We start from the raw sequence: 27,934 nt of genomic DNA on the forward strand, positions 1-27,934 counted from the left end.
TAGCTGCTTTCTCTAGAGAGAGGCCTAAAACTGATACTGACAGGTCTCTTCAACGGAATCCAGGTGTTATGTCCAGCATCCTGGCCCAATTCCAACTTGGGTGATTATATTCTGCCTTCTTAAATGTCCCCTGCATTTTCCATTGGATCTGGTGTTCTTTGCTTCCCAACTTACACTGTTAAAATACTTACTGTTTCACCCCAGGGGTGGTTACACTTTGGTGTTTGGTATAATTACTGCTGTTTGTAAAATCAATATTATAAAAACTGAAGGCGAAAGGTACTAAATAAATTATTCTGCGGCTGGCCCCCTCTTGTATCAATGTCTAGCAGAGTTACTGTACGTGGGACTGACCTGTGTGTAAGAGAGGGAGACGGCACAGCTGAAAGCTCCTTTTCACAATAGTAATTTTACAAATCTACCCCCAGTCCAATATTGTCTTTAGAGAGTCTTTCACACTGACAAGGTGATGGACTGTACCAGCTATGGATGATGATTCATGCTGGCTTTCAGTAATGATTAAATTCTAACTAAAGGATCTGGGATAAAATTTTTTAAAGTGCCTCTGTGACTCCTACTGCAGACAGCACGAGGTTTACGGGACAGCGTCTCCCACCGACACATCTGCTTCCCAGGCAGGTGGAGTACCTACACCAGCGGGGGAAGCTCTCCTGTCAACAGAGGTTGCATCTCCGCTTAGTGCTGCAATGGCACAGCTGCATCGGAATAGCTGTGCTGCTGCATTTGAAGTGTAGACAAGCCCTTGGGCTCTAAAGTTGTGTTTTCAAAAGTGACTTAGGCACTTGGAGCCTTTGAAAATTTTATTCCATCTGGTTTTAAGGTTAAGAGCAAGATTTCCTCCCTTTCTGTTGGATTAGTAAGAAATCTGTTACAAAGACCTGATTGTACATTGCTAGTTAACCCACTACCCACCAGACTACTTTAACTTTTGATTTTATTTTAAATTCCAGTAAAAATGATGATCCCCTCTTTGTAACTTACTAAATAAATAAATAAAAACTACCTGCTTGTGAAGCATGTTTCTAACCATACAAAGTGAAGAGACTATAAAATAGTAAAACACTTTTCTTTCAAAGTGGAGTAGATTGACCACTTTAAATTACTGTGCTACAGATGCAAAAGAATTCTTATAAAATTATCCAGCTAAGTAGGTGCCTGCATTTTAATTTGACTGTTAATGGCTGAAGAGCATAACTCTACTGGGACACTGGGGACTTGCACATGAGTAAGTCAAGCTTGATTTTTTGTTTAAAAATTTTTTTTTTTAATTCTTAACTGTAATCAAGAAGACTGAGGTCGATCTTGAAATAGACATAAGGATAGTATTCTTGATTGCTCAGTTGTAAACCAGGAATGTCCATGCTCATCTGCAAAAGGAGACAAAGTAACTTAGGTGCTAGAAATAAACTCTATTCTGAGATACGATCACTTGTGTTTTTACATCCCTGTCAGTAAACAGAACATACTCTTACATTTGCTTTAATCAAAGCTTTCTGTCTGAGAAGTTATGCTCAGTTCTGACTGTGGATTCTTTTTGAAGTATTTATAAATTAATTTTTTTAATTGTTCAAAACTAATTCTTCACCACCTCCACCCTCTAGGGTGGATACCTACTAGCCACTTGTCTGTAAATTGCTCCCTATTATGGGATTGTGCTCACCTCCATTAGAATAAAGTGAGGTTTTTTTAAATATTGCTTAGGAATAGCCAACATAGAGGATGGGGAGAAACCAGGGGGCTTTTTGGTCACAGGAATTGCCACCCTGGATCCGACATTTGATGGTGGCCAGATGTTTCAGAGGGAGGTGTATGAAACATCCCATTAGGCCTCCCACACTAGATCTCCTAGCCCCTTGAGATAGCACCTCATGCTCCAGGGTTTAGGCCTATGTGATCTGCTTCCTGAGCACTGGTTCTAATTAAATTGATACAAAGTCTTGCAACTATAGTCTAGTTCAGAACTAATGGCCATAGTCTCTCATGCAGTAGCCTGAACACATACATCCAATATACTTGCTGCTGCTACTTCGTCCAGGTGTTTGAAGACTGCATTTAGAACATCTCTGAGGCGTTTTACAGACTTCTTGCTGGGCTGCAGCAGCATTGCCTGGAAATTCACGGGTAGGCCATACCTTTAAATACACAGACGTACACTTTTTGCTCTTGGTACAGTGCATTCCTTTCAAAACTCTCTGGGAACTCTTCCTCCTCTCTCTCCAAACTCCTGTCAGCCTGTCTTCACCAGCTCACTCCTCTCCACCAGTACAGAATGTCTTTCCCTTGTGCTGTCTCATCACCTGATCACAGTGCATGGGAGCACCCTTGTGAAGTCTAAAGTCGATTAAACAACATGTTCTGTCCCCACTGTAGCCTGTAAATACACTTGAATAGTTACTTTCACCCTTTTGCCTCCTTCAGGTAACAGTGCTGTTCCTCTCAGTCATCTAAATTTTCCATGTGCTGGTGGCTCTAGCAATTCCTAACTCTAAAGTGGTGAGTCTTTCCCTCTAAAGTTGTCTGAACACTGCTATAGGAAAATAAACCGCTCGTTTTAACTTCTGCATATTTGCCCACTTACCTCAGGACAGATTCAACAAAAACTCTCAGGGCTTTTACGTGAATCCAAGCCACAAATGCTTCACTGAAGTTTACTTTCAGCCAGCGCAGTAGTGGCCCCTATGGCAATAAACAGAGTAACATTGCTGTTTCTCACCTTGCTTTGGAAGTAGTGATACTGGTGCTAATTATGAACCATCCACATTTATGATTGGGGGCCTGTAGGGTAGGAAGGATGATTTAGTGGATGGGGCACTAAAACAGGGTTCCAGGCTCGTCCACAAGCTTGAGTGACCTTGGGCAAGTCACTGACTTGACCCTGTGCCTCAGTTTTCCCCCTGTATAAAAGAGATTTGTCTACCCTACAGGGACGCTGTGAGCTAAAAATCCATTTATGATTGTGAGCTCGTGAGATACTACAGTGATGAGGGCCAAATCAGTCACTGGAAGGTCAAATCAAAGCGTTACTTGTTACTTACATATTGTTGTTTCTTATCAGAAGCTAATTTAATCATTTCTTCCTTTTCACATTTCAGTTCTTTCTCATCAAAATAAAATTCTCGGACCATGAACCTTAAAACAAATATATTGGCTGGTAATAGCTGCCACTCATGTAACGTGCCTGGTCATCTGTCATACGCTTCTGGAATAATACGCATTTCTAAATTGCCAGCCAATACTATACAGCATGCTGAATGGTGCTGTTACCCCAGAGAAATGTGGAGTCACTTCAGCATAGCAGGAGTTATTCTCCCAGAGACATTGTGCCTTAGGCAAGCAGGTCGGACAGCACCAGGAGCGGCGGTTGTGGACAGCTGCTGTGCCACTCCTGGAGAATGCCGCGTACATTCACCCCCACAGAGGACAGACCCTGCTGGGCTTCCCTGCTCTCAGTGAATCTAGAGCCAGCAGCAGCAAGAGACGTGAGCAGTCCTTGCACTTAGAGAAGTGTAAAGGCTCTGGTTGTGCTTGGCTCCTGCTTCATGCAGGGCAGGGGGTCCCTGCATCCTCTCCCCACCCTGAGCAACCACGTGAGGCTGGCCCACTCTGCAGGAGCTATTCAGTAACTACAGTACCTGTTTTCTCTCGCTTTGGCTTTGAAATCATCCATCACTTTTCTAAACAGTGTCACAGTGAAGAGTCCTCCCTCCGCATCCTCAGCAATCATTCTGCAGAAAGGAAATGCACTGCAGTGACCAAGCGTAGAGGATGCCCTGTGCTTTGATTACCTGGTTTCTGTTGCAATTCTCTTTTCCATTTACAAAACTGAATGATAGCATGAACTTTTTTAGGTCTGCTGCTACTGAAAGCAACGGCAAAATGTTCATTGATTTCTGCTGGAGCAGGACTGGGCTTTCAGTTCTAGGCCCCCTATGACCAAGCTTCTGAACCCTGCCAGTCAGGTGGGTGTCTGTGTCTGCTTGCTTCTCTCCTATTGTTCCTTCTTTCTGGCTCCTGTTTGCCCCTCTTCTTCCTTTCTGTCCACCTATATTTTTGAGACAGGAAGTAGCAGACAATCCCCCTTCCTGCCCACTCCCTAACTTGCCCTCCTCCACTTTCTCCTGCTCCCATTGGTTCCTTCCCTCCTGATCTTCCATCTCCAAGCCTTTCATCTCTGGATTGGACCTTCTCTTCTTCCATGATCTACACTTTCCTGCTGTTGGCTATCCACTGGAACTTTTACTTCCTGGTAAGTCCAACAGGGTAAGGGTTAACTAGGCTTTTCCTGCTACAAGAGACATCTTGGAAGCTGAATTAACCCATCCCCAATCAGGAAACAGTTAAATGGCAGCACTTGTGTAAGTGTCTGTAACTCCACTGGCTTTAATGACGTGCCTATTTACATCAGGACAGAACTTGACCCATATTATTGTAACAACGTGTTCCTCTATTTTCATAACTATAGCGGGCAAAATAAATGGTTTGTTGAGTAGTCAGGTGTCAAAGTAAAAGGAGGGAGACCTGAATCACTAGACATTTCAAAAGAAAAGCAAGGTTATTGTAAAATAGCTCACATAAGCATTTTCATTCATCTGTACTTTCCCACAACCAAGCAGCTTCCATTTTAATCAGGGATTGAAGTAGCAACAATGAGATTGAGAGGATAGTGTCGCTCCATACAGTCTCATGGAGCTCTTCTGTTACATGCACTATTCCCTCTGCAAGCCAGGGACTTCAAAGGATTAAGATGAAAACAGCACAGAGATCTCAGGAGCAAACAGGGGAGCTAGTTCAGGAATGTCACTCACTTTGTGGATCGAGGCACTACCATATTGGAGAGGGATTCATATGTTTTTTGCCATTGTGCATAGTTTGATCTGTTGGCAACACAAAACAAAGTGCATTAAGTAACAGAAAAGCGCAAGCATTTTTACGAAGTATATACATGGGTATGTGATAGCCAATGCCAGGCTGCACAGGGCATATTATAAATTAACTTATCAAAAGTCTATTACCACATCACCTGCCCATGAAGCTCTTTCACCAGGATTTATTCTAACATTCCAAACTCTAGAGCTGTTTCAAACTGCAGCCATTAAATAAATAAATGAATAAGAAATCAGCCTGCCAGCACACATTTCCTCATCCCCTCACATGTGGCATTCCTCCCCACTTCCTCCATCCAGTTATTCTAGCTGGAGGCCCAGCATGACCAAGGTTTCCAGTGATGGTTTTTCTAGATATCAAAATAGCACAACTTTAAAATCTGGCATCGTACAGCCTTGAAGGTCTAGAAGCAGCAGCTTTATCCCATGGGAGAGGGGAGATTCCCAGCTTCCCAAAGGGACCCAACACTTACTCCTAGCCCACCCTGGAAGGGCCTGAGATAACAGACTATACACAGTGACATTTTGATGTTTAGACAAGGTATTTTTAGAATGACTTTTCCCCCTCCCTTTGAGCCTTGGCCAGTTGGCAGCATGGTAAAAAGATGCACTTAATGTGCCACTAAGAGCATCCTAAAGCCAGAGGGCAAGGGGCTCCCAGATGAAGCACTGAGTCTCAGCTGGCCTGTACACCCACCACCCACTGTCATGTTTATTTAAAAGGTGTCTTGCAATATATCACTGGAAAGCTAACTCACTGATCAATTAGTATGCTTGCACAGGGTATGTGCAGTTAGCAGATAAAGAATTATAAATGTGTGCTGGAACTATGTTCTTCAACTGCGCTTGGCAGGCAGGGCTTAAGGCACCCAGCCCTAGACTAAGGAATGTGCTTCCAGCTGGCTTGAATATATCACCAGTGTAAATTGAGCAAGGAGAGACCATGGAAATGCATTTACAGAGCAGAAAGCCACCAAACTAGCGAGTTTGAACAAAGCCACCAACCTAGCGAGTGGGGGAGATAACCACTTAATTGTCATGACAGTGGGAGGAGACTGCAAATATTAAGATGGTGTCAGCTCCTTGCTGGACATACCAAGCTGAGCCCCCCAGGAAGGCTTCCTAACTTTGAAAAGAAAGATAAAATTTGAGGATATAAGCAAAGAGAGAGCCATTCTGGCATCCTTCTCCTGCTGAGACAAAGGAACAGAGTGCTTTGAGCTCTCTCTTGGCTCCTGGTTAAGAACTGGCCAGCCATGCTGGAAGAATGACCATGGCGAGAAAACTAGTTCATTAAGTTAGGTTTTAGTCTTAGAGGCATACTTTTACTTTTGTTTGTTTGTAACCATTCCTATCTCAATGCCTTCTACTTGGGATTGCTTAAATGTCTCTTATTTGTTAAAGAACCAAGGTGGGTGAGGTAATAGTTTTATTGGACCAACTTCTGTTGGTGAGAGACACAAGCTTTCGAGAGCTCGTGTGGCTCAAAAGCTTGTCTCTCTCACCACCAGAAGTTAGTCCAATAAAAGATATTACCTCACCCACCTGGGCTATCTAATAACCTGGGACTGACATAGCTATAATACTGCTGCATGTGCTTTGTTAACAAACTTGATCTTGTTTTATTACACACCCGTCTCAGTGGATTATTTCCAAATGCGGGGTAAAAGCCTCAGCCAAACTAATAGCTGGTGCTGGGCACTGTTTCTTTAAAGGAACAGCAAACGGAGTGCTACAGTGAGAGGGGCTGAGCACTGCAGAGGAGATGGTTTTGAGGAGACCCAGGACTGGAAGTGCTGCTTGGGTCACCCTGCAAGGAGTAATCAGGCTGGTGGAAGCCAGGCGGAGGCCATGGTGCTGCGAGCAGGCTGCTGGGACCAGGGCTCTGAGCCAACACAGAAGCGGTTAGGTTTACAGGGCAGATGGTGACACAACCCCATACTGTCTGGGGGAAACCCCAAAGTGTCACACACAGCTTTACAGGTACAGGGTTGTTTTTTTAAATAGTCCCAATAAAAGTATTTTAAACTCTCAAAAAGTTTCTTAAAATAACTTTTCTGTACAATGTGTCATTAAAGAAACCATGATGATGGGGGTTGGTATAAAGGTTTAATGGGCTCTCAGTTGGCATGACTTGTGACATGTGCATTGCACGTTTATGTAGTTCCTAGATGTATCTTAGACCTTGTCTACACTCAAAAATTAGACTGACCTAGCTTCATGTGAAAAATTTCACATCCTGAACAATGTAATTACATCAACCTAACCCCCAGTGTAGATGTGGTTAGGTCGATGGAAGAATTCTTACATTGACCTAGTTACTACCTCTCAGAAAAAAGTGGATTAACTACATGGATGGGGAAAAAAACCCTTTTCCGTTAATGTAGGAAGTGTCTACACTATGTAGCTACAGTGCAACACAGCAGCAGCACAGCTGAGCTGCTGTCATGCAGACATACCCTTAGAGATGGGCCCAAACCAAAACCCTATATCCAAACTTTGTGACTCTGACCCTGTCTTTCATAACTGCCTCCCTCCCTCCCTCTTAAAAGGAAACCACACACACTTGCACTCTGTCTCTCTCCCTCCTTCCCCGAAAGGGAAGACATGAGATTATCTTACTTTGGAACTACAACGAGAAGAGTGATGAGATATTCTGAATTCAGCACAAAGTCTTCTTTGTTCACTATATCAGCTAAAGTACGAGTTAACAGACTTCCCCTAAAATAAAACAAATCAGAAAAAAAGAATCATGACTGGAGCATATACAGGTGACTACAGCACTTGGGAAATGTCAAGTGCTATACAGCTAACTGCGAAGTAGTGTTACGTACTGAGGAATGCACATTCCAGATCTGACATGTCTAAAGGCCTCGCCTACACACAGGTTTTGTACTAGTATATCTATTTTGGTAAGGGGGTGAGATTTCTTACACGAGTTATGCCAGTACAACTCCTAGTGTGGACTCAGTTATACCAATATCAAGTTGCCTTATATCAGTTTAGTTTATTCCCCTTCTCATATGGGAATATTTATTACCCCGGTACCACCATGCCCACACTAGCAGTGTTGTACCACGTTAACTGAGTCTAGTTAAAGCAGTATAAGTTTTGTGTAGAGAAGCCCTTCAGCCCTTCCGCATTGCCAGGACATACTGTATAGAAAGACACCCTCCATGCCCCTGAGTCTGTGATGGTGAGTAGAACTGAAGCTTTCACTATACCCTTCATTAAGGTTCTTCATATTTTTGCCTCATCTCTTATTACAGCTCAATATATAACTGGAAACAGAACCACCACAGTCATGTTACTTCTCGCCTTGTCTTTCCCATACTGGAGGTCAATCCCTCTGAGGAATTGGAGAGGGGACAGCTAGTCTGGGAGCATCTGTCCCAGCTCCACTTAGCCACCCATGGGTATCTTCTGTCCCATGCAGCAAGTGCTCTTCTGCTGAGTCGGGGCTGGGAGGAAAGACCCAGGGAGCACAGCAAAACTCAAGTGAACAAACATGAATATAAAACAAAAAGCAAAAGCACAAGGGGGGGAAGGAGAGAGGGATGAAGGGAGTAAAGAATGCAGACCCAAAAGGAGAGACAGAGTAACCCTGCCAGCCTATGCCACAAACAATTAAGATTGTGTTGGGGGAGCGAAGATGCAAATCCACCGGTTTGCTGCAAGGGGGGACAGGGGGATGCGTCCTAAATAGAGCTAGGCAGGAAACAGTTTTTCTCTTTCTGGCAAAAATTTTGAGATTTTGAAAAATTTTCACATCCTAAATCTGGATAAAAAGTCAAAAATCTCAAATTTTTGTGAACTGAAGCTCCAAAAGACTTTGACTGTGTTCTATTTTACTATAATTAGCTTACATTTCAAAACAAAAGGGCATTTCAAACAGAAAAGCGGAATTGTTCAAACACGCCAAAATGAAACATTTCAACAATTTCAAAACCTTTTTTTCAAAAATGTTTTGCGTCGAAAAAATGCATTGAAACAGACCAGTTCCTGATAACATTTTGGTTTTGACAGAAATCAAACAAACAAACAAAAAAACCCACTCAGATGAAAAATGCCTGGCTACTTCTCATCCTAACCATTCTCCAAAGTGCTAAGCTACATTGCATGTGGCACTCTTCTCCATTCCTGGAGCCCTACTTCCCCTCCCACAGGGCCTGGGTAACTTTCATTGGTACAGTTCAGCTCCCTGGGAACAGTCCCAGCGGTGTGGAGTGGCAGCTGTGAGGCTGTTTATGGAACTAGAGAACCTGCACAGGAAAGGCAAGCTCACGTTAGCATTGAGACTTGTGTTGGCACTGACAGTGGGTTTGCCTGGCACTCTCTAAGATGCGCCAAAAGTTCTGTTTACAGATGTTTTCTTCTCAAATGGGTTGCTTACAATTCACCTAGGATTCATCCTTACCTAGGATTCTCTAACTCCCATTGGAAGTGGGGAGATGATAAAAGCAGACTTGAATTTAAAAAGAATGGAGCTTGCCAGCCAAATCTCATTGTTTGTTTAAGGAAAATTACAAAAGTAGTGAATCAAGGGAACATACCCTATATTTATAATAGTCTCAACATGTTTAAAGAGTGAACTTATTTAACCCAGTGAAGAGAGGAAAGAGAACCTTTACAAAAGCAAGAGGGGGTAGCTATGAGTAATAGGATGAAATTAAGAATGGGAAGGCTGATCATCAGTGAGATGCAGACAGCAGTGTAATGGTCTCCCAGGGGAAATAATGGAAGCACAATTGCATGTGACTTCTATAACCAAGTATAGGATACAATCTGCATTGCATGGGATTGCACTGGTTGACTTAGTAGAACGTCCCCATCTCTTATTGCTGATACTCTGCAATATGCTCAGAACAAATGCAATGATATTAGGTTTTGACGCATTACAAAGCAAGTCAGTCACATTGCCTCTATAGATAAGAGTTATGAACTTTAGCCGAAGCAAATAGAAGGAATCTATTGGTCTGACTTTAAGAGGTACTGGACATCCCCATTCTCACTTAATGGGGATCTGTGGGCGCTCAGCACTTCTGACAATTACTCCCGATACTCATTCCTGTCAGAACATGCACACTTTTATAAAGTGGGCAGGAAAGTACATACATACAAACAACACACAGGCACAAACACTCAGCATACACAGGCACATACTGTACATACACAGTTTTTCTTTCCAGGCTTTGCAAATTTCCTTTAATGTTGTTGTACGCTGCTGTTCGGGACTTCAGGTCTGTTTCTATTTGTGTGATTTGCTAAATACAAAAGCAAAAATGCAACTGATGTAAACTGACTGCATTTATGTTTACAAAGTCAACAGTGCTGTAAAATAAGTAGCACAATGCATGGAGCTGGACCAAATGCTAAATTCATTACAGGTACATTTTCATTACATTTTCAGTGCATCCGCCAGCACAAGTAAGAGAGTTATCAGATGGCATGTTTGTTAATGAAGGGTGTTACACTTGCAAGGAGGTAGCTTCACCTGGGTTTAAGAAAATAACTATAGGAAAAGTGGTTGTAAACAGAATTCATTGTTTCCATGCTCTCTCCATTTCACCTCCCTTCCATTATATCCAATGCATTAGGCCTCAACCAGGATCTGGGCCCTATTGTGCTAGGCAGTATAGTAATATAAAATAGCAGATGGCTCCTGCCCCAAGAAGTTTACAGTGTAAATAATTCATCCATCCTGCGATGTATTTTGATTTAATGTAAAGCCATGAATACTGTAGAAAAAAAATACAGTATTTTCCATATGGACAACAACATTGCAATATATAATAATAACAGAAGTATTATAATAAAGGAGATTAAAGCAGTAGGAAGCTTATATAAAATATTCTAGGAAGATGGGGTTGCCAGGCATCCGGTTTTTGACCGGAACATGCAGTCAAAAAGGGACCCTGGCAGCCGATTCCTTGGAGCCATGGTAAGCGTGGCCAGGAACCCCCCCCCCTCCCCTCGTACCCCAATCCCCTGCCCCAGCCCACACTCCAACCCCTGGCCCAGCCTGGAGCCCCCTCCTGCACCCCAAACCCCTCATCCCTGCCCCACCCCAGAGCCCACACCCCCAGCCGGGGCCCTCACCTCCCCTACACCCCAACACCCTGGCCCAGCCCGGAGCCCCTTCTGTGGCCCAAACCTCTCATCCCCAGCTCCACCCCAAAGCCTGCACCCCCAGCCCAGAGCCCATACCCCCTCCCACACCCCAACCCCCTACCCCAGCCTGGGGAAAGTGAGTGAAGGTGGGGAAGAGTTAGGGAAGGAGGGGGCCTCAGAGAAGGGGCGGGGCAGGGGTGTTTGGTTTTGTGTGATTAGAAAGTTGGCAACCCTACAGGAAGAGCTGTTAAGGCACATTGTCATCCTCCTGTGACATGAGTAGGTTTCACCATATATTATTCTGAGTAGATTTCACCAGCATTATTTCATAATGAAAAAAATCACACTGACTATTTCAGTACACAGGGTCTGCTTCTGCTCCTACTCAACTCAATGGCAAAACTCCATTGACTCTGATAGGGGAAGGATCAGACACTGATACTAGCCCTGAGAACTGCAACAGCATGATACTCCCATTTGGATGCCTTTTTAGAAGCCGGTGAGTACGATTTACCTTTGCTAATGCTTCTGAAATATTCTTCAGTGGCTGCTTTATGGGATATTTGGCCATGTCCCACTCAAACCGGGTCAGGTAACTAATTAGGTCAACTGAAAAGATACAAATATATGTATGAAACAAGCAAGCTGAGAAATCCACTACACTATGTTCTAAACCTGAAAGTAAAATACAACTTTGGGAGCTATTCACTTGCTTCACTAGCCATACCTTTCGTTAACATTAGAGAGGGGCTCACCCAGAATCCCACGTCTGAATGACCCCAGAGTTCCGCACCAGATCGGAACTTCACAAACCAGAACCACAACTCTAAAAAACCCTCAAGATCCTCCCCTGCCGCCCCCGCTTTCCCCAAACTTGGAAAAAGTTCAGATCCAGAATTAAACTTTGTAGCACAGGCCCAACTAATTAATAATCAAGTCACACGTCCTCACTGAGGTAAATTGTTCCCAATCAATTAGACCCAGATCCTCAACAATATTCGAACGCCTAACTTCCAGTGGAAAATATTTTTGAGGATCGGGGCATTAGTATCTATCACCAAACTAGAGTCACTATAAAATTAGCTGTACCTGTTCTGGACAAAAAGATATTCAACGGTATCAGATTTTGCAGTCATTCTCATTTGAGGCAAATATGCTCATGAAACACACCTCAGTTTTGATTATTAAAGTGTGGCTGAAGTTTATAATCATATCAGTAGGAGCTATCATTGGGGCAAACACTGGAATTAATGGAATTGTATTGAGAGAAGTATTTCACCCAATTTGCTACTGATACAGCTGATACTGTTACTCAGTTTTGATTCTGTCAGACTCCTCCTGAAGTCAAACCTGAATAAGGAGTGAGTCAAAACTGAGCAAGAAACTCCTGATTTGGCTTTGACAGTGTACCAGTGCAAGCATAAACTCAGAATTCCCAGACTAATGGAAGCAAAGCTGTGCAAGAGTGTTTCTACGAAAGAATAAATCAATCACAGGACCCAAAGTCAGCCCATGAATGAGTCACTCTGAAACTGAGAAATGGGAGCCTCTACTCCTTCCTGTGATGGGGCAGAAATTCACCAGTGACTCCCAGCTAGCAAAAAGGATTCTTGCCATGATGCACCTCTTGGAAAACAGTGATCGTTAGTGTCCGGTACCATCAAAGGTTGAGTAGACATTACAAAACCAAATGAATGTTTTTGCTCATCAATATGTCAAATGCTGTTATGAAACAGGCAATTTTTTGCATAAGTCAACCCAGAAAAGTTGTACACTGATGTTACGTCAGTGTAGGGCTGTCTTTATGCAAGGTTGTCCGATGTGATAAGCTCACATGTCCTCAGGTTGTGTCATGATGTGACAAGACCATGATGCTACATTAAAATTCTACCGTGTCCCATCAAAAGTTCAGGCAACCCTTAGAAATTATTGTAGGACTGTCATGGGGTGAGCTGGCCCTTTAAGAGAGCTGGGGCTTGGCTGCACCCTGTGCCAGGCTCAGCCTGCCTTCCCAACAGAAGGGAATAAGTCCTGTGATCACATGGTAGAAGACTGGGCCTCAGAGTTGGACCTGCTGGAATATAATGGGCAGCCTGAGTTGAGGGAGGAGGCTGGAGACAAGAAGGAAGACAAAGGCTCTCTTCAGTATCCAGGCAGCAGGTCTGGGACTGTAACCCTGTAGGCTAGGAAGCTCGAAGTTCATATATTGGAGAAAGGCCCCAGCAGGCCAGCAGAGGACCTGGGGAGTGAGACCTACAGGGAACAGATAGGTGCCTGCAGGAGGCTGTGAGTCAGGGGAAAGGCCCACAAACTGGTATCATCCCACAAATAATATTTGGGTTCAATGTGAAAACAGTAATTCATTGTCCTCAGCCAGTGCAACATTGGGAGGCAGTTTTCAGAGCAAGACAGCCTAAAATACAATGCCACCCAATGTAATTTCCCCACGACTACTTCCTCTACTCAGTGGATTTTACACCTGCGTGGTTTTTTTTATGCATAATAAAAGCTGGCTGCATCCTAGACTGCAATCAGAGTGAGACAAGGTGTGTGGTGTAGAGTCCATGCTTGGGGGAAACACCTTCAGGGCTTGGCTTTGCACTGTGCCATGTGGACAGCTGAGAGTAGAAGCACCAGGTTGAAAGAGGTGAGCAGGATGGGAATGCTGCAGTTTTCCAGATGAGCCCCCCACTACCTCGGAGGAAGGAGGCCTAAGAAAAGGACAGTATAGCGTCCCCCATGCTACCTCTTACTCAGAAGTATCTGTTTGAAGAATTGAGTGTAATGAGAGTAAAATAAACTTGTTAATTTTACAGAAATAAATAATATATAAATATGTGTGTAGATAAACGTTTGATGACTTCATAATTTTTTTGCAATATGTAATTCATACTTAGGCCCTTCCCTCCCATTAGCCTTTGGCCCCTCATAACCTTAACCCGGCCTGTTCGCAGGGTTGAGGATTTTGCCTGTTAAGAGCACATTAATGTTTATTATATTGCATGCTTTGTGTGGAGGCAGGCTGCACTTATGTGGGTGTTACAAGGTGGAAAGGCAAGGGGTCCAGCCCATCCCTACTCCAAGTTCTGGCCTTTGAGGACAGGCATTCTGGGACCCTGTAGTTCCCCAGAAGGATCATATGACTACAGCCGACAACAAGGCCTATTGGGAAAAGGGGCATGACTATACAAGGCTCCCTTCTGCTCACTGTGACAGAGATTTAGTTGAGAAGGTGAAGGGCCAAATTGCCAACATGCCAAATCAGCCTAGCAGCTGGAGGGAAAGTGAGGTAGTGGATGCACCTCTGTGCTGCAGAGGTAAGATGTCTGTTACAGTCACTTCAGAGTTTGTTTCTTTCATGTGCATAGTGAAAAGTAATGCTTTATAGGTGACAAACCTAACTGAAACCTGGTTTCTAGGCAAGGTGTGCCTGAATACAACATGGAGCTACTTGCAACTAATGATGTGGCAATCGCTCATGAAAACACATGGAAGACAGAAGTTCCAAGAAGACTTTACCACCCCCCTCCCTGGGGCAAACAAGCCAAAACACTCAAAACATTAAATTCAGAGTTCTCTTTACCTTGGGCACGCTACATCACATGGTCCCTGCCCAGATATCTAACCTGGCCTCCTTCTGTGTTCTCTGCTGCTCCATCATCTCTGAACCTGCCAGTGATGCCAAGGATCCCCCTTTTCTGCTTCTTTTTTATGTCTGGAATGCCCTTCCCCCAATACCTATTCACCAAAGCACCTTCCTGCCCACATTCAGATGCCTCTTAAAACTCTTTTCTGACAGCTTTCCTAGAGGAGGTCAGGTAACATGCACACAAACTGAATTGCCTTCCTGAGGAAATGCATGCTCTAATTATTGTAGCTTATGGGTTCCAGCCATATGCTATGGAGTATGATAAAATAGCCTCAAGGGTCTCTCTGTGGCAGCAGAAGTGAACACTCTGTGTGACTTTTCCTCACTGGGTTAACTGACTTCAAAATCATCTTAGAGCAGGTACAACGCCAATGAAAGCTGGTTACTGTAAACCTGCAAGTCTGTTAGCCAGTCAAGAGCGTTTGGAAGAAAGTCGGCATTTGAGCAGCAGGAGAGAAAATCTGGAGTGCTAAATTCATGTATATCCAGCTTGATACTATTGGTCAGAAGAAAGAGATGAGCACTGGTTGTCACCCACATAGTCTGTGAATGATCTGACGGTGTCAATCAGCCTAGTTTGGATAGTAAATAGATGTAGCAAATTCTACACAAGCTTCCACAAGCATTTGTTCAAACTTCACAGTCACTCTGACCCTTTTTATGCCCTCTTTGTGTCTGCATTTCACTCACACTAGTGCTTCCAAAGTGACCTTTAAGTCTTTCCAAAGTTGTTGTGCAACAGTACTTGGAGCTGGGATAATTTGAGATGGGACGCTGCTTGACACAACAGGGACACACTATTCCCCAAACCCCTCACCAGAGCTAGCACTGGAGCAACTAAATGAGCCGAACAATCTACCACACCTTTGCAGCTGGGACAGCACACACTGCTTTTGTGTGTCCCAGGCAATCAATGCTCTGTCCCTGTAGTATGCTAATTGTAGTAGAAATGGCACTCCAGGCAAGCCTTTGTTTCCTCTTATGGGCCACACATTACCCCTTCTAAAACTGATTAAGCTGCTATTCATCCCTGAGATTCAAAGCCCCAGAGCTTCTGCAAGGCCCTCCTCCTGATCATGAATTACATTTATCCACCTAGGAAGTAAACAGAATATCAATACCATCACAAACTTTCAATACCAAATACCAGATATTTACAGAAAACTGTAAAGAATCAATCCAAAGATAAGAGAAAGATCCTCAAAAAATTGCATTAATTCAAATACTAAAAATCCTTGAGGAAAATCACTGCTAGTAGTAGTAAATATTTATATTATGGTAGCACCTGAGGTCTGACCTGGAATTAGGGGCTCCATTGTGCTGGGTACAATGTACAAACAAAGAAAAGAGACATTTCCTGCCCTGAAGTGCTTACAATCCAGCTGCTGTTGGCACTCCAAGAGCCAAAAGACAGGCTATAAGATAAATCCTTCAAGGAAATTATTGGCTGTGAATTAGTCACTCAGCTGTAATAATTTTATTCCACACTGTTTAATTCTTCAAAATGTATATGTATTTCCACCCCTGTTTTATCCCCTCTTGCTGTTCCTATGAGTTTTGATCTCCTTCTACTATAGAACATAATTTGTAAAGCTGGCATAACTCCACTGAATTTCAAGTCACCTTGAATCAATGTTGCTATAAATGACAGCAGATTTGGGCCTACACCTTTGGAAAAGCTTTATTTTCACTCCCTAGCTTTTGAAGTTCGTATAATTATGCCGCAAGAAGGCATTTCTTGCTGTTGTGATGGGCTAGTGTTCCTGGTAGCATATTCATTTTGCTTTTTATAAAAGGTGTACCCCACCTGCCCAACACTAACTGGCTCCTGCCCTAATGACCTCTGCATATGTCTGTTGGCTAAACTAAAAAGGCAATGTGTTGTGCTATTCCCAGCCCTCCCCGCATGAATGTAGACAAGACACTGTCATGTAGACACACATGCCATTTTGATAGTTTAGTCTCCTGAGGGCTGAAATACCTCGGTTTCATTCTGGGTTGGTGTGGAGATGGCTGGATGGTGTTTTGTCACCTATGATTTACAGGAAATCAGACTAGATGATCTGGTGGCCCCTTCTGGCCTTAAACTCTCTGAATTCAGAAAGTCTGGGCCATATTTCCGTCAATCACACACATGATCCAGCTGAAATCAATGGGATTGCATGGGTGTAACTGAAGAGAGAATTTGACCCAGTATGGTCGAGTGGGCTGAAAATGGGAGTAGGAAGCAGGAGCTCAAGTGTTATAGTATTGATGCTGACTTGCTCTGTGGCCTTGGGCAAGTCTTTAATTTTGGGGTGTCCGTTTCTTCCACTGTGAAGTGGGGATAATATTTATCTCAGATGGTGTAAAAAGGATTAGTTAGCTGGCGTCTATGCATGACATCCTAATGTATAAGGAGAACTCTTTAGTGTACAAAAATCTGACTCCATTTTGCAAGACGCAATAGTCTTTGAAAGGCTGAAGTACTCCTAGCCTGAGTTTAAGAAAGAAATGAATTATCTTAATCATCAGAACTTAAACGTTTGTAACAAATATTGCACAGCCAACTCATTCCCACATTTGTCTGTTGTGCATGCAGAGCTGTTAGAAGAGGAGAGGAAAAGGGCAAAATGAGGAAATAAAAGAAGACAATGGGTTAAACCTGTTGTTATCTAAGTCATAGGGATATCGTGATCGAGCTATGAGGTTGTTACTTGAGAAATCCCTCGTAACCTGATCACTGTATCCCTACAACCAGACTGAGAGACCCATCATTTGCATTAACACACTCAAGTGCATGCTTGTAAAAACACAGCAACAATCAATACTCAACATACTGTTTAGACACTTCATTTTATTCTTCAGTCCTGAAACATAATAAGTGGGATTATTAAACTGTCAGAGTTCGACTCATCAGATGCAGATTTATTATATGCAGGAGGAGCTTTTCTAAAAGAGAAACCCCAACACTGTTCCTACAGGGTTTGGAAAGAAAACAGTGCAAACAGTCAACGCTAAACTACTTGTTTAAAATTGGAACACACAGAGTATGACTGCCAAGGTATTCCTCTGGTCTCTAAGGATTTCTCTCTACAGGTCTGTGGTAGCCTAAGAAAACATGAGGAGAACAGACATTTCTAAACAGCTGAGACACTCATAGGCTAATGATATGAGCACAAGACTGGGAGCTAGAAGCTCTTAAACATTAATTCCAGTTTTGGCATAGACTCTCCCTGTGGCCTTGGGCATGGCCTGTGACCTTAATTTCCCCTTCTGTAAAATGTGAATGATGTTTCCTGCAGAGGTACAATGAGGAGTGGTCATTGTAATATTTGTAAAGTGCTTTGAGAATGAAGAGCACTCTATGGAGTACAAATGCTGCTGGCTAGGGCAGAATTGCACAGGGAAGATTGAAGGGAACACACTCCAAACAGGAGCAGCATGTGTGTGTATCCAGCTACCACACAGCCACTGACTGCTGCATTGGAGTTGGTCCTGCCCTGTAATTGGCAGACTAGTACCCTGGCCACACACTGTGTCCTCAAGAGACCATCTCAAAACACTTTCAGCACTGTAGCAAGTTCATGCCCTGGAAAAAGCCCCTCATCTGCTCTCTCTTCCTGTACAGAATAAAGCAGGATTTTTGCCCTATGTATCAAGCAGGAACACCATTATTCTAACTTATTGGTACAGAAAACTGCTTAAAGTACTGCTTACCCCTGAAGTATTGAGACTACTGTATTATACAAATACAATGTCCGCTGTCCTGCTGCCCAGAACTGGCACTTAGTCTCCATTAGATGAAGTGACTTTTAAGGGTCTGGCTCTGAGGCAGACTGACGTGTCCACTTATGATATCAGGTAGGTAAAGCTGTAGTTACCAGAGAGTTCCTCCTTTCTCTGTATTGTAGTGGAGAATGAGAGGCATATATGCCTTTGCTAACTGATGTCACAAACTAGCATTCCAGTCAGACAGTCAAGCAGAACAAATTAAGGCTCAGTGGTCCATACATTTTCAAAACCACGCAGCCCATGAGGGGTCAAGAGTCAGACAATGACGCCTACCTTCTTTTCTATTCCCCTCCCCAGGCTGATAAAAGTTCTATCTTAAATGAAAAATGGACACTGGACAACGGAAAGGGGAAGTGAAACTGAAATAAACTGGAAAAAGCTTGTATTAACATCAGTGGAAGTAGAACCAGGGTTAAGATCTGTTTTAGAAAACAGTATTAGAGAATTTCCTGCATCTCCCCCACAAAAAAGATAGATGTCTTAATGCTACTTGTTCAAATTCTAACGTAGATACAGAAAGCATCAATGAATAAAAACATTCATATTCACAGCACCTACCTCCATTGGCCAGAAGATTCTCCTGGACTTTATCTTTCGAGTCCTCCATAACCTCTCCTATGTACTGTGCTACTTTCTTTATTACGCTTATGTGTAACAAGAGAAGCTTTTGTTAGTGAGAGAATCTAATTGAAGATAAAACAGTTACAACAATTATCTGATTAACAAGGAGGTACTTGTTCAACATATTTCTGAGGCAAGGCTTTTAATTTGTAATTCAAATGATGATGAACAAAAGACCTATGGCATATTGCATAACTACACTGCTTATTTCTAAATACACTGTATTCTGTAAATACTCTGTAGTCGAGGCTATAATCTGGCCCCATTCAAACCTATGGGAATCTTGCAGTTGATTTCTTTGGGATTAGGATTTGACCTTATGTGCATCTACTACGCTTCATAACACTGATGCATAAAGACTTAATCCTAGAAAAATGTATGTGTGCATAAAATTCCAAGGATGGTCAAGGGATTGTCTTCTAAATATTGAGTATTCCAGAGTAACTGTGGTTGAAATAAAAAAAGTAATGCAAATGTGCAACTAGAACAAAAATAAATCAGTTTTATAGGATGCTAAATCAATTTCTGTAGTTCACTAAGATTTAAAAAGCTTCCTAAGGACAAAACCAAAATCCTACTGTACGGCAAAGGTGCACCCCCTATGTATTGTTCCACAGAGGGACGGGCCTAACTGCCCCTCTCCTGCAGAAATATCCATGGGAGGTAGCTGGGGGAGTGCAGAATTCCCCGTACAGAGTTTCCTCTAAATTTTACTTCTGTTGGGGATTTCCCGCACCCCACCCCTTCACTTGCCTCCTTGCAGAAAAAGCAGCAAGTCCAGCCTCCTGAACTGGCAGGTTCCACAAGATATACAGGGATCTGGAGACTTACTGGCTACAAAGAACACATCTTGCTGAGGCCTTGTGCCAGTGGTCCAGTTCCTTGAACCCCCTACTGTCTTCCCCAGCTCACTAACAACACAGCTATTTCCTCTAGTCTAGGTTTCTTCCCTCTGGCTCCTTGAGAGAGATGGCAGCACTTGGCTCCTCACCACTCCTTTGCTGGGCATTGGTGTCATACTCTCCTGGGCTCCACTGCCAAGGAGAAAACTGAAGCAAAATATGGTTCAATGAAGCCTCTTATTTGAGTAATAAGAATCAGAACCTATGAACTGTGTTCTCTCAAAATAACCATCTTGTAGTCTATTATAATGGTCTAGAACAGCAGTTCTCAAACTGTTGGAACCCCAAAGTGGGTTGTGACCCCTTTTTAATAGGGTCACTAGCTCTGGCGTTAGATTTGCTGGGGCCCAGGGCTGAAGACAAAGCTCAATCCCCACCACCCGGGACCAGAGCTCAAGCCTGAGGGCTTCAGCTCTGGGTGGCGGGGCTCAAGTTACAGGCCCCCTGCATGGGGCTGAAGCCGTTGGGCTTAGGCTTTACCTTTGCCCCACCTGCCCAGGGTGGCAGTGCTCAGGCTTCAGTCCACCCTCTCAGGGTCATGTAATAATTTTTGTTGTCAGAAGGGGGTCGCGGTGAAATGAAGTTTGAGAACCCCTGAACTCAAAGAATCAAATATGTTGCATGTGAAAGAAGTTTGCAATGTCATCACCTAAAGAAAACTACCCAGCACTGGATTTGTAGGCAACAATGCATTAAACAGCAGTTAGTAGATAGGCCCAGAGGATACTAATGGAAAGGTTAGAGCAGTGGAAATGGTATGTGATCTGCAGCTCCTTTTCAATTGACGTGGATGAAATATTATGAGAACTGAACAGTGCAGAGGGGTGTGGGGGAGATAGGTGATGGGGACAGGACAGGGGTCAATGTCAGGATCTCTCTCAGGAACCAATTCTGAAAAGGTGTTGAACACCCTCAACAGTCTTTGAAACCAGTGGATGTGAATGTGTTCAGACCCTTACAGAGTGGTCCATGGAACAAAAATGCTGGTGAATCCCTGAGTAAAGGCACGTATCAGGAGTGAGCAATCAGAAAGTATCAGAGCCTAACACTGCCTTCCAGTGACATGGAAAAACACTCTGTCTTGCTGTGTAAATAAATAATAAAAGTATGTGGAAACAAGAGACCCTGAAAACTCTTGCCCCTTCTCTGCTGTCCTAGTGAGAAGTAGTGCTGACAGGTTTGTGCTGCCTCGCTTTAACCAGCATTTCTTGCATTTGTTTATCTAACAACAGTTCAGCAGGGAGCTCCTTTCAATGAGCAGGAATGTAAATGTCCAGTTCATTTTCATAGCCTGTCACTAATAACCAACTGTACATTGTTTACTTCTACTGAGGCATGTGTGCTTGGTACATTAACCCTTGGATTACACAATCTAGTCTCAAAAACCTACCGGACTATTTATATAGTGAATAAAACATATGCTTTTTTTTTTTTTTTTTTTGGTATTTCACTGTGCTAAGGCCTTACCACAATTGTATCCACTGATATCTTTCTCTGCTCATCCCTTGCTTTGATATTGTACATATCTGTCTTATATTTAAACCAGTTTAATTCCTCGGTACTGCTTAGCACCACTGACAAGCAGGAGTTTTACAAAACAGGTATGCTGAGGCCCTGCCCCAAAGACCTTATAATATAAGGGCCTGATCCTGATCCCTTTGCTGACGATGGATATCATGTTACTTCACAAGTGGGACTGCTGAAGTCAATGGGACCATTTGTGGAGTCAGGTGCGACTTGATAAGGGATCAGAATCTGGAGCTAAGTTAAGACAAGGAAAACACAAGAAGATGACAAACAAAGGGAAGGGCTGGGGGAGGGATGAGGACACCTTGTATTTCTACACACACTGAAATACTCCAGTGCATAGCCCAAGCTCTAAGAGCCTGACTCTTAACAAGTACTGAGCACTCACTGTAGTTGATGGGAGCTGTGCATACTCAGCACCTCTGAAAATCAGGACCTAAGTGCTTTTGACAAACATTCAAACCCAAACCATGTAGTAACTTGGCCACTGGCTCACTTGGATAAGTGGTACCCTATTGTTACAGCTGGTGACTACAAAGTGAAAACCATCTTCCCCATTTCTTGCCCACTCTTCACCCCACACCACTGTGGACATTGACGGCTGTGACTAGGTTTTCAAAGATTCTGAGGAGAAAATCTGACTCCCTCTGCCACCACGGGGATGGCGGGTGAGGACTGATCATTGAACTAAGCATGAAATAGCTCTGTTTTGCGAAAAGGCTGGAGAAGCAGCCATAAGAAGTGCAACTCCATGTGCACCATATAATGATTAAAAGCAATGGTCCACATTCAGCCCTGCTGTAATTCCACTGAAGTCGAGAATTACACCAGGAATCAGTTTGCTCTAATGGGCTTAATCCTGATGTAGCTGTAAGAAGCCCTCATATCCCCTCACAAGTCGCCCTGCATACAGCTTCAGCTGCTGGACAAAATCCCTTCAGGCGGCAAATATGTACCTGGGCTAGGAAAACAGCCTGAACAGGGTTAGCATGACTAGCCCATAAGTGAGCATGTGCGTATTCCGCTGCCACCGCCAGAACCATGACTATGAGCAATGTGTGTTGCCAAAAAAAAAGGAGCAAAGAACACCCAAAAGCAGGTTGTGCTGGCTCAGCATGTGAAGTCTTGCCCTGTGCTACAGAATGCCTTGTAACCAGGCAACCTCTCTGCTCCCTTCATGATGCATGCAGCCCTCTGTGTGCAAGTGTGATTTGGCCCAAAGGTCACACCTTAGAGCGGTCACTCATTCATTAAGGTGAGTCCCAATGAGATCAGCATGGCTCTTTGCTTCTGTACATGTTGCTCCTCTGCGGGAATAAGGGCTCAACAATCTGACCCAGTGTTGGCATGGCAGGAGTTGAGGAATGTGAATTGGACTCCTGGAGAACTCAAACTTCTTGCTTAGACAAACCTTCCCCTGAAAAATCCTGCCTCTTACCAGGGAGGGAATAGAGTCTTTTGAGAAATCCTTTATTCATTGGAGCACCTGATTTTAAAAACCTCCTACATTTCTCATTGGAGCTTCCTTCCTAGTATTATAGCCTTAATCAGGGTTACCTTTCAAACAAATTCTGCACAAGGACCCCAGTCCTGCTGCTCTTATTTGGACAAAACTGCCACTGACTTCAGTGGGCCTGTTGGTTAAGGAATGTAGAATCTGGCCCCTTATTTGTGGTGACCCACTATAGGCTAGCCAAACCTATCAACTTTAGTGGAGTTCTAGAACCAGGTTTAGACAAGTCAGGGTAGATGAACACAAGGACACTGTGTCCTGTGAAAACAACGTCCGTTTCTCATTTGTATGCAGTAAATAACATCTATTTTACCTTTCAGCAGAGCTATCAAGTTTTCCCAACTCATCTGAGAGACCAACAAGAGCATCCAATGTCCCCACCTGTGCAAAGGACCATAAATAAGTTAAATGTACACAAGCCTGTGCAAGGCGTATGCTTTAAAAGCTTTATCAGCACCGACTTCTCTTTAGCAATTATAAAACCAGCAAACTTAGTAGAACTTTGTTCGCTTAATGGAAAATAGCAGCAGGTGCTCTTTTTAGATTTTGGGACTATAAAGCGCATTATGATAAATGGAAAAAATGCATACATCAGTCTCATGATCATGCACTGATGTCCTCCTTCCTATTTTTGATTCCTGAATCATCACATAGAATAGGCTGGACATTTCACTAATAAAATACTGTATTTTTGTAATTTAAGAGACTAACACATACACACAGGAACAAACTTGGTGTGGGAGGAGGAACAGTATTTATACTAAAGAAATGCTTTTGAGCAATGCTTGTCTGTTTTCTTTGCTAATACTGAAGATCATATCTTTCTCCAAGCCCAGCTTCTCCTTTTTGTATGATTCCACACTATAGTCATAATCTTATGTTTATGACATCACAGTCTGTTGCTCAATCTATTATTGTAATGTTGCCAAATCATCATGATGGACTTTACTGCAGGGTCATACCAAGAGAGAAGAAGGGTTGAGTGGAAGCAAATGCTACAGAGTGTAATTAGCAAAAATATGGTAATCAAAGTAATAGGGCTACATCTTCAGTTGATGTAAATCAACATAGCTCCCCTGGTTTCAAAGGAGATCTATTAACTTTCACCAACTAATCTCCTTTGAAGCCAAGGGAGCTATGCTAATTTACACCAGCTGAAGATGTTGCTCATAGTAGGTAACTATATATTTGGAAAGCTGGTCCCAGTCTGAAAGTCCTGTGTTGCACAAACTGTTTTTCATTTCAGTGTTTTAACAGCCAGAAGGCCAGACTCTGATCTCCACTACATCAGTAGAAATCTGGAGTAACTCAATTTGTAGATGGTTAGTGGTTCCTCTGGATTTAGGGCTGGATTCTCAGATGTTCTGAGATTCTCCTTCGAAATGCTGCACATCGTCAACTTGGATTGCTCCCTCAAAAAATCTGTTCCTAAATCTAGTGTAACTCCATTGACTTTAATGGAGTGACTGGAACTGAGATCAAAATGAGACTCAGAGCTTTAAAAATAAGGATGAATAATGGACTGAAATTTGAAGTGTAATCATCTATCTATCTATCTATGAGAGATTTAGCTCATTATCATATCTAAATGTGCACACCTTGGTGTACAACTCTTTGTTTCCTCAGAGCAACATTTATCATACAGACTATTTTCTTCTTCGTCAAGTTTCTCATTAACACACTGCTGGGTATCCATATATCTAACTACTCCCATTGCGTTAGTGAGCCTATTGTGTGTAATGGTATACTACCTTGAAGCACATGGGTAAACGGTGAGCAGAGTGCAACAGAGATCAACCAGCATGTGTAGAGTTTTAATTGTCTAGCTACCCCTGGCATGTATCACTCCTTGCTGACATCCTCTCAGTAAAGTAAAATGTATGCAGGCAACCTCAGAAGACCCATTTCTTTTTTCTCTCCTAATCATCTCTGTCTCAGATCCATTTTCATTGGACTCTCTGCATAACTCTCTTCCATTTCCCAACATATGTACCCCATAAAGAAAAAGAAAGATTTCCCTGTTTGTGTTCGTTATGCCACCCAAACCCTATCCTCTCTTTCTGCTTTTACCTTGAGGTCTGGGATGAGGAATTTATTGTTGCTGGACAGGTTGGCTTTGGATGTCACTGTGTTCATTCTCTCCAGGGCTTGCAGATTTACTTTATCCCCCGGTGCAGAAATTAACCAGAACTCCGACATGCTTTTTAGCCTCTCTCTTCACTCCTGATCACTATAGCCACAAATAACAAGACAAGCAAAGGTTACTGTATTTCCCCTGTGAACTGAATCCAGGTAGAATGAAGCACTATATAGATACAGAGATTATCCAAACTAACTTAATAAATAAGTTAAAGAACATTGTAGCTCCCTCAGTTTGAAACCTAAATTGAATGTGACCTTCTCCTGAATGTCATGAAAAGGCAGTAGAAGTTCGTCCTCCCCCAGAGTTGTTTCATCTGGTTTCTGGAGAGAAGGTTTTCGTAAAAATAAATCTCCATGATAGCACACCGTCCTCTATCAGATTTAAGGCACTAATCCTGCTCCCATTGCAGCCAATGAAAAACTCCCGCTGGCTTCAGCATCTATGGGGCAGGGAAGGAAGAGTGAGCCTTTTGTAGGTCACAAAAATCCAAATGTAATATGTGTTTCTGTTTGTTAAACACAGTCTCTTAAAAAACTTTAGTACCATGATGGTTGTGTAGAAAAGGAAAAGTAGACTGTAAAATAAATTAAAAAATCCTTTTCTGAACTTTCAGGCAGTCAGAAAATGCCACTACCATGGTGATCAACTTCCACAATTCTATTACTTATATACAGAGAAGAGAGTTGGGGGAAACCACACTAAATGGTCTCAGATCTACAGCGTAAAGAACACATCAGTAAATACAATGTATTTAGCAACTAATACTGGAAACTGCAGAAAAAAATAGAGAGGTGAATGAGAAAGTACATTATTAAACAGTTCAGAGTAAAGGAACAGCTGGAGTGGATGGGAAGAGAATTTCCCTCTCTGTCACACAGAGATTGCTGATTTTTTTCTTCTTCATAAAAATACCTCAAAAGACCCTTCAAATAGCATTTCCTGCAGTGGACTTCATGATTTAGGTTTCTTTGCCCATCTTCACAGGTTGTCCTAGGAGGGACATAACTAGTTTGATCATTTAGGGCTTAATCATGAATTATTTGCACGCACATACACAGCTCCTTGGGAATTTGGGGAGCACAAGAAATGCATAATTAGCTCTTAGAGTAATGTGAGGCACAGTCAACATTTACTTATATGTTCTGTACAGAGCCTAGAACACTGTGGTAATTACTAATAAAATATAACTGTTGTCATTTGCCTCACATTTAAGATTCTGAGACAAGGCACTAGAGAGACCCCAGTTACCCAACACATTAAATCACTTAAAAATGACATAAAAGACCCAGGGCATAAATCGTTTCCCCAGCTCACACACAGACACTATCGTTCAGTTGCTTTGTTTCTCTTACCTTGTGCTGGATGGAAGTTTTCATTCCATGAGAGAAGAGGCTCCGATGCTCTGAGCCCCTGCTGGTGAGAACGGTGGCTTGGTCTGGACTAGCTACTCTGTGCAGCTTGCAAGGGAGTGGAGAGTTTCAGGCGTAGTGCTAGACACTGCTTCCTGCAACTGGTATGCTCCACCGATCTGAGCGTGCTCAATAACATCTTCTGAAGGCACTGCCCTAGCTGTACATTCTTTGCTATCAGAATGGGAAGGGAAGGATGGGGAGAACTTTTGCAGGGAGGAATAACCAGGTGGAAGGAGGGGTAGGAGAGGGACAGACAGGCAGAACTGGGGACCTGATGACAGAGGTGAGCCCCTGGAAAAGTAGCAGAAGGGGAAACCGCAGGAAAGGAGACTTGATTCAGTGAAATATTTTACACATACAAAATCCCAGAATCTTTCATAATTCTCATATGTTTTTGGTGTTTAAAAGAATTCCTTGTCAGCTTCTATAGCTGCAACATGTCTACATATAATCTCATGGCAAATCACAAATTTCTTATCTGATGTTCTGATTGCCCGCATACTACTCCATTCCTTGGTCCCCACACTTAATGTAGTTTCACTCCTAAAGTGTGCTTATTTTAAAAATGGCATTTTTATGACTTACTGTCCTGAACTAAAGTAAATGATGTGCTAACATTGTGCTACTTAAATTATTGTTAAAATAGCAAATATCCAGATATTAACATGCTAGTAGCTAAGCACTTGCATCTTTAAGTGTTTTTTTATGTTAATGCTTCCTATGTTCTGACTTTGTTATTTTATAACTTTTTTTCTACATTTATTTATTTCTGTTCTACAGCACAAGTTTATTTTTTGCTGGGTTTCCTGCATTGCTGTCATGATTTTTTTTTCATTCCCTTGGTCCACTCATGAAGACTGCCTTTCTTAACTGTTATTTTGCCTTTCTCTTACCTGTTTTTTCACATCAGCACTTGTAGAACTTATTCTTCAAATATTCAGTAAGAGCACTACACTACCATATCTGAGGAACTGTCCCAGGCTGAGCTGTCAATAGAGAAGGTTATGGAACAAATTGATAAATTAAACAGTAATAAAAGTCACCAGGACCAAATACTATTCACCCAAATTCTGAAGGAACTCAAATTTGGAATTGTAGAACTACTAACTGTGATATGTAACCTGTTGCTTAAATCAGTCTCCACATACCAGATGACTTGTGGACATATAATGTAATGTTAATTTTTAAAAAATACTCCAGAGGTGATCCTGGCAATTACAGGCCAGTAAACCTAACTTCAATACCAGGCAAATTGGTTGAAACTATAGGAAAGAACAGAATTATCAGACATATAGATGAACACAATATGTTGGGGAAGAGTCACCGTGGTTTTTGAAAAGGGAAATCATGCCCCACCAATCTATCAGAACTCTTTGAG

General features: G+C 42.7%; 1 protein-coding gene across 1 annotated transcript; it reads right to left on the bottom strand.

The window, feature by feature from the left end:
- Positions 1-1,261: 1,261 nt before the first annotated feature.
- Positions 1,262-26,825, bottom strand: ATP6V1C2 (ATPase H+ transporting V1 subunit C2). The gene is made up of 13 exons (XM_007053172.4): positions 26,497-26,825; positions 25,072-25,231; positions 23,315-23,382; positions 18,997-19,082; positions 11,530-11,624; positions 10,077-10,168; positions 7,527-7,625; positions 4,827-4,895; positions 3,654-3,746; positions 3,057-3,150; positions 2,600-2,697; positions 2,024-2,153; positions 1,262-1,388 (listed from the first exon to the last, which is right to left on the bottom strand). Exons 2-13 carry the CDS (start codon positions 25,198-25,200, stop codon positions 1,293-1,295), a joined length of 1,149 nt encoding a protein of 382 aa, XP_007053234.1. The 5' UTR covers positions 25,201-25,231; positions 26,497-26,825; the 3' UTR covers positions 1,262-1,292.
- Positions 26,826-27,934: the final 1,109 nt, after the last annotated feature.

Source organism: Chelonia mydas, chromosome 3, assembly GCF_015237465.2.
Source record: "Chelonia mydas isolate rCheMyd1 chromosome 3, rCheMyd1.pri.v2, whole genome shotgun sequence".
NCBI classification, from domain to species: Eukaryota; Metazoa; Chordata; order Testudines; family Cheloniidae; genus Chelonia; species Chelonia mydas.

Excerpts from the sequence above, each read along its gene's own strand:
- ATP6V1C2 (XM_007053172.4), bottom strand. The coding sequence starts at position 25,200 with ATGTCGGAGTTCTGGTTAATTTCTGCACCGGGGGATAAAGTAAATCTG. Across the intron at positions 4,896-7,526 it reads CTTCTCGTTGTAGTTCCAAA|ATCAAACTATGCACAATGGC; the intron begins GTAAGATAATCT and ends TGTTGCCAACAG. Across the intron at positions 3,747-4,826 it reads GTAGTGCCTCGATCCACAAA|AATGATTGCTGAGGATGCGG; the intron begins GTGAGTGACATT and ends TCCTTTCTGCAG.